This window comes from Gopherus evgoodei, chromosome 4, assembly GCF_007399415.2.
Source record: "Gopherus evgoodei ecotype Sinaloan lineage chromosome 4, rGopEvg1_v1.p, whole genome shotgun sequence".
NCBI lineage: Eukaryota > Metazoa > Chordata > Testudines > Testudinidae > Gopherus > Gopherus evgoodei.
Genome location: NC_044325.1, coordinates 15,957,794 through 15,970,222, shown reverse-complemented (window position 1 = coordinate 15,970,222; position 12,429 = coordinate 15,957,794). Strand labels below are relative to the sequence as shown.

Below are 12,429 nucleotides of genomic sequence, written 5' to 3'. Positions count from 1 at the left end.
CAGTCAGTAGACAAAATGTAAGCAGTCATTCCAAAGCCAGGAGATGATGTAGGGATAATTCGCTATTTGGAAGAAAACACTCTAGAGCATGCTAGCCTACATCTACAAAGCAAAACAGAAAACAAAACCAATAAACCCTGGCAGCAAGTCTTATAGCCCACATCAACTGACTCAGGCTTGCAGGGCTTGTGCGGTGGGGCTAAAAACGAAAGCGCAGGCATTTGGGCTCAGGCTCTGAAACCCAGCCAGCCAGGGAGAGGACCTTGGAGCCCAGGCACCAATCAGAGCCCAAATGTCTATACTGCTCTTTTTAGTCCTGCAATACAAGCCCAAGTCAGTTGACCTATGCTTTAAGACTTGCTGCCATGGGGTTTTTTTTTTTTTGGCTACGTAGACATATTCTAAGAGCACACTTACATTACAGAACATCGAAGAATCAGAAAAAGTCTCGAGACGCATACCATTGTAGAAAATTAACTTGTGTGAATTTTTTTTTTAAAATCGGATTTTATTTGACAAGTGACATAGGCAATAAGAGCTCTCTGAAGTTCTCAAGATACATCAAGGGCAGAGAAATGTATCTGTACAAATGTCAAATCCCAGGATTTCAGAATACTAACTGTGTAAAAAAACCCAAAACAAACCCCAAACCAAAATTCCCCAGATGGAATTTAGCTAAAATAATTTTATGAGAGATGATAAAGTTGTGGAACACCTGGTAAGTGAAACAATACAAACTACACAGCTGTTTAAAAGGAATTTTTCAGGTGCTTTAAGGACAAGCGATGGGTTATTCACCAGTACAATCACTAACTACAGGTAGACGGTGCCCTCAACCCTCTTTTTAGTCCATAATGTTCCCATTCTAACATTCTGCTTTTGTCTATTCAAGGCACATGTATAAAAAGTATAAACCTATTTATATTTGTAGGCTTTATACATCCTTCCAAATCCGTGCTGCTCCTGTTCCAGCTCTTTGCACTGTCTCTGATTTTGAGGGACATGGAGGTAAAGTTTGAAATAGCAATGACACACGTTGTTAGCAGGTGAACATTGATTTTTAAGTCTCGTTCTTACAATGCCTTATTTTCTACTTAAACAAATCCCCATCTGTTTCACAAATGAAAAGTTTATCTTCTATCTAAGACATTTGTCTGGATGCAGCAGGTAGTTTAAAACTATTTTGACAGTAGGAAAGAATTGAAATCAGGGGTTTTGCTTCAGGAAGACATAGGATGTTATTAACTTAAATGATTACTTTGGTCATAGGATTTTGCTATATGCCACTAGCTAAAGTCAAGAGTCTGTATCAATGGTTAATTCTGGAAACAGTAAGATTACAACTAATTTTAAAAGAAAAATATCACCAAAACTTACAATTCCCACTGCTTGAAAAAGTGAGCCATCATATTCCATCTTTCGCTTTCTCTGAGAGTTATGCAAAGCTAGCATCTTGGGATTCAGTTCTTCATCCACGGCAGCAGATCTAAGAAAAATGGATTCAGTCTGTTAAAGTTCCTACTGTCCTCAAGCCAGTCTTTTATAAACACTTTGTAAAATAAATATTTCACAGTGACAGTCAGTCAGTTATTTATGTGTCCTAATTTTCTCTGTGAGTGATTCACTGTTTCAATGTATGATTAGAAAGAATTCTAGCTTTAAATCTTACTAAGTCAACTACTTCTGATCTTAACATGGAAAACTGGCTGCCCTTTAAAAAGTTCCTCTCTACAGAAAAACAGAGAAAGCTTAAGTACGTGTCATTCTACTGCCCCTCTTTTGAGAGCAGGCCTGGGGAGAGCAGTTAAAATATCCATTTTGCATGTCCGTGCACAGACAAAAGCTACTTGGTTTTATCAAATGGATTTAAATTCTGATTTGGTGACACCATGTCATGATAAAAATCTGTTATGGATGCCCATAATCCATATTGCTGAAGTATGACTTATTTTAAGCATAACATATAAGAATAAGGCATAACTACAGTCTCCGCATCACATCAGAAACTGGGCAAGAAATTACTTATATGTACCCTCTTTCAGATGGCCTACTGGACTGTTTTGTTTGCACAACTCAGGTATGAAGGGGAGCAGAACAAAAAATATGAACAAGAATGGTTCAATTGCTTGTTTTCTATACAAAGGCTTGATGTAAATACAAATGCAAAAAAGGTTCTGGAAAATCAACTCCAGTCTGCTGTGAAGTGCATTAAACCTAAAATCTTCTTTTAAAGCACAAATTAAGGTATATAGCTTGTTCAAAAAAAAAGGGATCAAAGAAGACAGCAGACAAAGATCTACTGTACAGCCTAGAGAACTATATTACAGGTCTAATTTCTTCAAGATTAATGGGTAACAGGATTTCAGCTTTGTTTTTAAAATACCTTTTACTCAAAGTGACTGTTAACAAATTGGGTGTTCCTGGATAAGATTTCTCCGTCTGGTCCAATGTTCCTTTTCCAGCCCTGATTGGAGATGCAGTTCGGCTTCGATTTCCACCATATGGTGATGCTGGGGCGCTGTTGGTTTCATTGATTATGAGGACAGGAGACTGAGAAACAATTAGAGTCTTAATGTCATCCATGCATTCTGTTTTCACTGGTGTTATTTCCTCGGCGGCAGCAGACAGTGTGTGAGTTTGCTGAAATATGGTACTGGTGGCCACACTCTGAGAACTGGCGCAACCACTGTCCAGTGAAGGCGGCTGATCAAAGGATCGTAACTGGAAGTCGTCATCCATTGGGATGTAAGGAGCTAACATCTCCAAGTCTAAATCAGTTTCCTGAAAGAACAAATGGGTAAATAAAGTTTCTTGCGAATCTGTGCAATACCAAGAATGCCTTAATGATCTGTAAATAGTCTGCCACTTCCTCTCTCCCCAAACCTCTGGAATAGTGCTTTGTGAGCACCATTTTTTTATATCTCAAAACTATTGAGAAACCAGTTACCAACTCATTTTTTTTTCAGAAATACTGCTCCTGTATTTAACACATTAATTTTAACATTCGATAAAATAAGCATACAAATACTGTGCTCTAGGATAGGCTTAAGATGACACACAAGTTTAACAATGTACATACCTGAGTAGTGAATGGATTTTTTGCTTCTGTGTCTATTGCAAAGAGTTTTTCCACTAATTCCAGCTTAAACTCATTAGCCATATCATTATCCACGTCAAAGCAATAGTCATTGGGACTACAGGGCTGTTAAGACAATTCAATTCAGTTTTAAGTACACATTTTCAATTGGTTTAGCATTGTGTTATTTTGGGCTTAAATTGCAGCAAGGGAGGTTTAGATTGGACATTAGGAAAAACTTCCTGACTGTCAGGATGGTGACGTACTGGAATAAATTGCCTAGGGAGGTTGTGGAATCTCCATCACTGGAGATTTTTAAGAGCAGGTTAGATAAACACCTGTCAGGAATGGCCTAGCTAATACTTAGTCCTGCCCTGAGTGCAGGGGACTGGACTAGACGACCTCTTGAGGTCTCTTCCAGTCCTGTGATTCTATAGCTTCACTTTAAAAAAAATACACAACATGCAACCAAACTATAATTGCAAAAAATTAATGAAAATAGAATGGGACTGGATAGTATTCACATTCATCTAAATATGCCCAGAGTTTTCACTATCATCAGTTTTAATAGACTGCCACAGTTTGCGGACAGTGGGACAGGTATAAATGTGTTAGAAGCTTATACACCGATTTGCTGTAACTCATTAATTGCAATAAGCATCTCTCTGAATCCTAAGTTCCTTAAAAGACCTACTCAAAGCAGCTACACACTTCATATGCACTTTTAATCTCTAATTTAAAAAAAAAAACCAAAAACTAAAAATATAGCTTTCAAACGGAAAGGTAAAGTAATCTTTTATTGACAGGTTGTAATGTTAAATTATATTTACAGCATATGGCCACAATTTAGAAATACAATCAGAATAATATGCAAATACTCTAAAGACTCTGTTCACACCACATTGTCTAGAGATATTTACTCAAAAGCCTACTTCACATTTATTTTGATGACTGTCTTTCCAAACTGTATGACTGACCTCAGGTGAGCTTTGGCTAGTGCTTGCATCAGAAGGGCTGGCTGGCTGTTCTTGCCTACGGCGACTGGAAAACGCAAGTTCTAGTGGCTCTGTGTTTGGCTCCAGTTTTGATACAACTTCTCTATTGAGTGCAGGGTCAGCATTGCTACGAAGTGGCTTTGTAATTTCAGAGGCAGGAAGTGGGGACATTGCCAAATTTATATTCTTCAGTTTCTCACTGGATGAGGGGAGCATTACATCATTATACAAAGGAACTTCATCATATTGTTGCTCATCAGACTCTACAAAAATTAAAAAAAACCATCAACCTAAGTAAAAGCGCTGAGCGTGTCTATGGACCTCATTAAATAACAGCAGCTGAAATATTTTTTTTTTGGTTAGGCAAGTGATATTGGCAAGTTATTTTCTAATGTTTATTTTAACATACACGAATATTATTAATCAATAGGGTCTCGGACTTAAACACAAACCCACCATTACTGCTGAAATCTAAAGAGATAATTGTGTCTCCAGGAGCTGGTGCGAGCAAAGTTAAAGCATCTGGTTCCTTTTTAAGTTTTTCAAAGAGGCTGTTAGTATCTTCTAGGTCAGCCTTGCTAAATATTTTCATATCAGGAGACTCCACTGGTTTCAGCACGCACTCAGTTTGTGCAAGGGAAAGAAATAATTCCTTCTGTACAATTTCACTGTCAAAAACAAAAAGAAAGATTATTCTTTAAAGAGCAGCTGGCAGCTCATGGGAAGTTTAGAAACAATTCTGACAATTCTATTTTATCTCTCTTTGCTCATGTTATATGCATTTTCATTAACATGGGAGTTTTTAAAATTCTGCTATTGCCCATTCATCCCTTAAATTCAATCTTCTCAGCAACTGTGATAGTATAAAAGGATAACGTCACGTAAGTAATTAGGAAAGCTGTGCTTTATGAAAATGTCAGTAATAAACAGATTTAAAAAAAAAATACCAAACACAGAGATGGAAATCTTTTAACAATTTTTTTTTTACAACACTTATATGTTGTCTTAATGGTTATTACAAATTCATTCACAATTTCGAAGAAGTTCAGAAGATTTCCAAAAACAGCAAACTGTAGTCAATATCAGCAATGCAGTTATTTTACTGGTGAAAAGTTAAAAAAAAAGTTTTGAGTAAACAAAAAGTCACACTGATGAAGAAACGGTAGAAAAGATTATATTTTAACTACTAATGCTTTGTGACAGAGTTAACACCCCACTGAAAAACTGCAGACAAAAAGGCATATTGAACTGCAGACAAAGGTCCAGATCTCCAATTTACATCTATCTAGCCTAGGGGAGGGCAAACTATGGCCTGCAGGCCGGATCCAGCCTATGAGGGCTTTTAATCTGGCCTGCGGGGTTGCCAGCCCCATGGCACAGCAGGGCTAAGGCAGGCTCCCCTGCCTGTCCTGGCCTTGCACCACTCCCAGAAGCAGCCAGCACCATGTCCCTGCCTTAGCCCCACTGCCACCCTGGAGCTGCTCGAGATAATGGCGCCAGGCCAGAGCCTGCATCCCACACCCCTACCCTGAGCCACCTCGTGTACTCCGCAGCCCTCCTGCAAAGTCCATCCTCATTCTACATTCAGATTTCCCCATTGACATCAGTGGGAGTTTAGGTATACATTAAACAGTAACTCTACTTTCCAGTTTATTGCTCCCTTAACCCTGTAACTGGCAATTTTCTACGCAATTGCAAAGCATTGTTTATAAAGGAGATAGCAAGTGCCAGCACCTGTCTAAACTTGAGGTCAGATCCTTTGGGCTTTGGCTCAATCTATAATAAAGAAACCTGCAAAAAGTGTTTAACTGCTCACAGCTTACCTTAAGACGTAATTTACGCACACTATGCACTGTGGTTGGGAGTTCTTAGTGCTGTATATAACAGTTGCTTGAGTTTCAACCCAGACATATCCACCATGTTTAGCAAGCATTCGGTACTGTCCTGTAGTCACTTGCCCTTTAGTGAACACTAAAGCAGAAAGGTCAACTTCAGAATAATGAAGTGGCTTTTTATGGCTAAAGTGAAAATATACATTAATCACTTCAGATCCACACTTGCTATTAAAAACTTTCAAGTAATTCCTTCCCTGTCTTATCTAAATTACAGAGAGTTATAGGTCTGTCTTTCTACTTACTATCATGATGAGTTTTGGTCAGATGATCAGAGTCCAGAGCATGATAGTATTCATAGATGGAGTGACCCAAGAGTTCTTCTGGCTCATATCCCATCAGCTCTGTAATTCTTTAAATTGAAACGAAAAAAGGTTAGGTGAAAGCAGAAATAGAGACATAAATATGAACATAAGAATGGCCCTACTGGGTCAGACCAATGGTATATTTAAGCCCAGTATCCCATCTTCCAACAGCGGCCAGTACCAGGTGCTTCAGAGAGAATGAAGAGAACAAGGTAATTGAGTGACCCATACAGTCGACCAGTCTCAGCTTATGGCTGTCAGAGGTGTAGGGTCACCAAGAGCATGGTTCTGCATCCCTGACCACGTGGCTAATGATCATTTATTTTTATGATTAGATGAATAAATGTAATGTACATGTTAATGGCTCTAAAGATGCAATCTCTTCCAAACCAGAAACTCCCAGATGAATACACTGCCAGCAACAGTGGTGCATTTAAAATGACAGTTTTCCTTTCAAGCAGGGTTAAACAGAGGAAATTTGTCTCTTCTTATGTTTGCCTATCTCAAAGATCTTAGTCCTATTCCACTAGTATTTCTAGGCAGTTTTACTATCAGCTGGAATGTTCATAACCCTCCACTTCTGGTTATTCAAATCTAATCTCAGGTCTTTATATATCAATTTTCTTCTTAGTAAATACAGGACAATGGTTTACAGGATGTAGTATGCAATTTGTGCTAATACTATATTCACCCACCTTGTCTCTCTAATACTATATTCAGAAGTTAAATCAAATATAGATAAGACATTATACCTGCTTCAGCACTATTTTATTCTGTAATTGTTTTAATTCTGTAATTGTTTAAGAAGAATGCGAATCTGAAATTTCAGCAATCCTAACTTTTACAAGTGAAAGTCTTTTTGGATTTAAATCAAATCATATTCCCTTTAATCACTAGATGGCAGCGTTGTACACAGAAGAAAAAAGAGCACTCAGTTTAACTGCCTTCCTCAAAAGAAACCAGAGAAAAAGAACACACGGAAATGGCACTGATCTCACTCAATTGGCTGAATCGGTGCAATTTCTGCATGCAAATAAGTTCTGAGAAAACACTTGCACTAACATGCAATATTTGCTTGTATCGAACAGCAATCTGATGAAGCGACAGTTTAAGTCAGAAGACGCAATCTACGACCACTGCTTATTCTATCAGTAAGAAGCAAATAGCATGCACTGCTATTGACTTGAGTTTAAAATAAAACATAAGGGTTCTTATTCCATATTCTGAACTTGACAAGCTAAATTTTCAATATGAGCCTGTTAGATAAATGCATTTTGCTCAGAAGTAGTCAACTATACACATGCAAGAAAGGTTTATAAAGAACTATAAAACACTGAAATTAGCAGCATCCCAGAGGTGGCTGCACTTCACTGATGGGTAAAAGGGTATCTAGTTTTTAAAGTGCCTTTGGATCCTTCAGGATGAAAGGTGCTACTTCACCAATTCAAATTGTTCCATAAGTGATGATTCCATACAGGAATTATTTCCTTAATGTGGTAAACTTTTCAGGTTTAAAAAACAAAAACAAAAAAAAAACCTTGGCTTTTTACATAAAATATATTGACCAATTAAAAAAATGACAAGCTAGTAAAACCTGAAGTATCACATATTAACTCAGTTTTATAGATGGGTAAAAGTTAAGAAATAAAACTACCCACAAATATAAAAACTACAATAATGCATTGAATATTTGTCAGTGCTTATATTTGGCTTTACCTTTCATCACAATACGAAAATTTCATATCCAGGCTGTGGCGACTGAGGAATGTCTTGCTGTCCAAAGGGACTTCAATGTTTGATGGATGAGGGATAGGTACACAAATCAACACCAAGCATGTCATGGGAGGCTTTTTATAGCCACAGAGAGTCTGATTATTGCAGGTATCATACACACGAACATGCCCTGTACAATGAAGTACCTATAGAATTAAAAAAAAAAAAATTTAAAAACCAAGTTCTGTATTGGAAAAGGAGACTATGTAATTATAACTGTTGTAATGTCAAAGTGGGCAGTGGCCTTCCTCTCTCCCTAGGTGAACTATTGGTGTCAGTAATCAAAATGCAACAGCAGCATTCACGCAATATATGAGACATCTGCTACAGTCACGTAAAAAAAAAAATTCTTCCACACTTAACACTATGCACATTAAAAATGTTCAGTTGGCTACCAACTTTTTTCCCTTTTTGGTGCTCACTGAATTTATACTAAAGTTAATTGATTCATCTTTGAAAATTGCCTCTACAGCCAACAGATGAGTGCAATCACTCATCAGTGGCATTGTGCATTAGCAGATGGCGTTTGATTGCTTATGTTTCAAATTGAAACACGGACAGAAGAAACATCTTATATTTCTGTCTGAAACAGGGATAGAAGACGAAGCTGTATTTTGCATTCTTTGTGGGGATGAAGGTGGGAGGAGAGAGTTCCATCATACTCCAAATATTCCTAAAATACAAAAGGCTGGCAATCACTTTCTGCCTCCCTAGGAGTCTGAAGTCAGAACTGTTTGTATAACTGGGGATTTGATCATGAATATGTGACAAATGAAAGCCATGGAAAAACCTTTCTGAACAGAGTGCAGTCATTGGATATATAAAAGTGACCATATTTTATCTGGAAAGAAGATGGATCCATTTTAAGAGACTCAAATTAGTTATATTTTATTCCAGTTATGGTGTGGGGGAGAACCAGCAAAAGAGGAATAATAATGCTAGGCTCCTTCACAAAGTTACCTTGACTGTGCTAACCACTTTAAAGCCAATCAGAATCAGTCATCATCATGATGTAATCCTAGTTAATTTTATGCAACAGCAGGAAGCGTCACACAAATATTTCAATTATTAGTGACTCCTGACTTAAGTTGAAAGGTCAGTATTAAAAATGTTCTCATTTTGAAAATGAATTTTCAGTTACATCCTAGATGTATTCTAAGTTGCAGTGCAGCATATTTAAGAATTTACAGTCACAAGAGTGCACTGTAGGTTTTACCAAATCAGCAAGAAACTGGATAATGCCAAATTGCACTGCTGCAAACAAAGTATAAAATAATTAGCTCCAAATGTGAATACTTGCACCTGATGAGATCTGAAAAGCAAAGGTTCTAGTCATATCAATATTCATGTATACCCCATGGCTGGTTACCTTCCAGGTTGCAGACTTAATATTCACTGTCCTTCCCCTGCTGGTCAGTGTACATTTCATTCTGAGGAAAAAGCTACGCTCTGTATTCTGTTCTTTGCCCTTTTTCATAGGACCTAATAAAAAATATTAAGTGAAATGTGAGTATTTGATCACCTTCACAAGCTTCAAATAAGTGCAGCAAAACTAGCTTTGTGACTAGAATAAAGAACACAAAAGAAGAGATGAAATGGTTTTTTTATGTGAATGATGCATGCTGGGAGGCCTGACATTTTGGATATGAGGAGTTTTCAGGTAAGTTTTTACTCTGAGATGGGCAAAAGAAATTGCAATGCTGATCTTGAAAAAACAGCAAGGATAGGTTCAAGGTCCCATTTATAGTATCCCTCTGATTTCAAGGTGGGGGCAGATGGGGGGGGGGAAGAGAGAGAGAGAGAGAGAGAGAGAGAGAGAATTAGTGTATTGTTTTTCCCCATCTCTATTTTAAACACACAGGAAATTAGTCTGAACCCTCTTCACACCCAATAACTCATGGGGGTGGGAGGGGAAAGAGGGCTAGATATATTGTACCAATTTTGGCCTATCTTTAGTTTTTCTGTATTTAAAAAAAAAAAAAGATTAAATTCAGGATTAATAATCTACATGATTTACTGAGAGTAACATGCTGCTGCTGCAGGTCTCCAAGCTAGGACTGATGCTGATGCCTAGCCACTAAGGGGGGGATTGCTGTTGAAGCAGCATCACAACTCCTTAATAATAGGTACCTTGCTCTGTTGTAACCCTAAGCAGCCTTTATTAATAAACATTTCTATAATATCTGGAATGCTACAAGGGATTTTATAGAAATTAGGGAACCATGGCCCCTTGCTTCAAAGAGTTTATAGTGTAAAGTAGAGAAACACAGAACATGAAGATAGGCAAAGGATTGAGGGGAGGAAAAATATGGTGAGAGAACTGTTGAAAGATGAACAGCTCTATTACACATCCCACCCCCAAAATTATTTCATTATAGCACCATGGTCATGACAGCAGGAGTTAAGATGGGGGTCAAGTCCCTGTTACAGATACAGGAATGTGTCTAAATATGAACTTAGAATTGTATAAGTTTTGAAACACACCTTCAACTCCCTTGAAGTCAATGGAGAAATCTTAGTGCAATCTAATATTAATGGATGCCATTTTATGTTACTGTACAAATCATCTAATTGTAGTGCACCTGAATTCATTAACAACAAACCTCTGAAGACCAATCTTTTTTTTTAAAAAGCGTGTGTTAAAAATGAGAAGTTGGAATTTCAGAGACGACTATTTCAACAGGAACAAACTGCTCAGACTGGGCAGAGAAGGTCCAGACTAGGGGGTGACCAGATGTCCCGATTGATAGGGGCAGTCCTGATATTTGGGGCTTTGTCTTATATAGGCACTTATTACCCCCCACCCTGTCCCAATTTTCACGCTTGCTGTCTGGTCACCCTAGTGCAAACTGACCTCATCGACACAAGCATAAACAGCTTAGTGCGTTTGTAAGTGGAAACACAGATGGACAGATAAGGTTTGGGGATGGTGGTGGAGGGTTAGTTTGCAGGAATGCATTCATAATGAGTTTGCGCCACCAATTCCACCTGGTACAATTTGGAAGCTTACAGAATACAGGCTCATTCTAGCATATGTTACAGGTATGCAATAGTTTGTTCATACTCTAAAGACACCACAGTTACTATGATATTCACAGGAAGAAAAATGGATAGAATGCACATGTTCAGAGGATCACAGAAACAACATATCAACTCAAAGTTTTTAAACAACGCAGTTTCTGGGTGCATGAACTAGGCAAAGCATATTCAGAAATCTACAATTTACGATATCACAATACAGACGCTCCCCAATTTCCATCACGGAACGCCTTGTGTAAATCGGGGACGTATACTCAACAATTACGCCAAACAAAAACAAAACTCAACCACTTACGGAATTTTTTCCGTAAGTACGGGTTTGCATAAGTCAGGTTTGTGTAACCCAGGGAGCATCTGTATTACCTTCGTTATTACTTTCTGAATAATCTGTCTAAACATCTTAATGTGTGGTTCAATTCCGAGAAGCAGCTGTATAAAGATGGCACATTTACTCGTTCTTGGTGACTTAGATCTGTGCAAGCTGTCAATTTAAAGACACCAGTTCCGAAAACATGAACTGGGATCTGAAACTAAAGTGTGTTGTGATTGTACAGCATTATTAATAAATGTTTCTGCTAGCCAAATGTTAGCTTCAGTTACACCTGTACAATCACACACAGCAATATTTAACACCAAAACTGTAAATGGGTTAATAATTCTGTTATATGCGAGCCAGAACATAACCTAGGTTATTCAAAGCCATGGTAGCCTTGTAGGGATAACAAATCAAGACATACTTTTGTTATTGAAGTCAGGAAGTAGAACTCAATTATATACAGAAAAGAGATCTTTTGAGTGAGAGGATAAGGAAGCCATGTTGAAAACTGACTAATTTAGACATGTCAGAACGGGTCTACATTATATTTACTTATTATGAAACTGTAGTCTTTAAAAATAATTTATCTTTGCAACAGATCCATTTATATCCTGCTGTATTGAATATGGCACCTGTTCAATATGCTTAATTGCTTCAAATACAAAGATCCAGTTCAGCACTGGATGCATGGACCAGTGATGATGGCAGGAAGATTTAGAAAATTCAGTATTAATATTAAAAGGGCCTGTTTTTCCTTTTACACTGGCTTTGAACTACTCTTACCCACTGATTTCACAGTCACTCCTGATTTACCCAGGTGTGAGAAAACAGAATCAAGTCCTACACATTTTGATGACGTGTAGGAATTTATAATCATCCTCTGTTTAATCATTCCAGGGACTCAGGGTAGGTCTACAATGCAGCTGGATGTATAATATCCAACTCAGGTAGATGTATCTGATCAAACCAGCACATTAAAAATAGCAGTGCAGCCACAGCACTGCAGGTGGCAGTCAAGGTTAGCCACCTGCGT

At 37.8% G+C, this 12,429-nt stretch overlaps 1 protein-coding gene across 1 annotated transcript in view; it reads right to left on the bottom strand.

Moving 5' to 3' along the window:
- The window catches only part of HIF1A (hypoxia inducible factor 1 subunit alpha), a 46,803-nt gene that overhangs the window by 4,669 nt on the left and 29,705 nt on the right, over positions 1-12,429 (bottom strand). The window contains exons 5-13 of the mRNA XM_030558529.1: positions 9,411-9,523; positions 7,985-8,187; positions 6,209-6,315; positions 5,895-6,042; positions 4,528-4,739; positions 4,054-4,334; positions 3,080-3,202; positions 2,384-2,781; positions 1,378-1,486 (exon numbers count right to left, since the gene is read on the bottom strand). Of these exons, the coding sequence (XP_030414389.1) occupies positions 1,378-1,486; positions 2,384-2,781; positions 3,080-3,202; positions 4,054-4,334; positions 4,528-4,739; positions 5,895-6,042; positions 6,209-6,315; positions 7,985-8,187; positions 9,411-9,523 (1,694 nt within the window). The remainder of the gene's footprint in view (positions 1-1,377; positions 1,487-2,383; positions 2,782-3,079; positions 3,203-4,053; positions 4,335-4,527; positions 4,740-5,894; positions 6,043-6,208; positions 6,316-7,984; positions 8,188-9,410; positions 9,524-12,429) is intronic.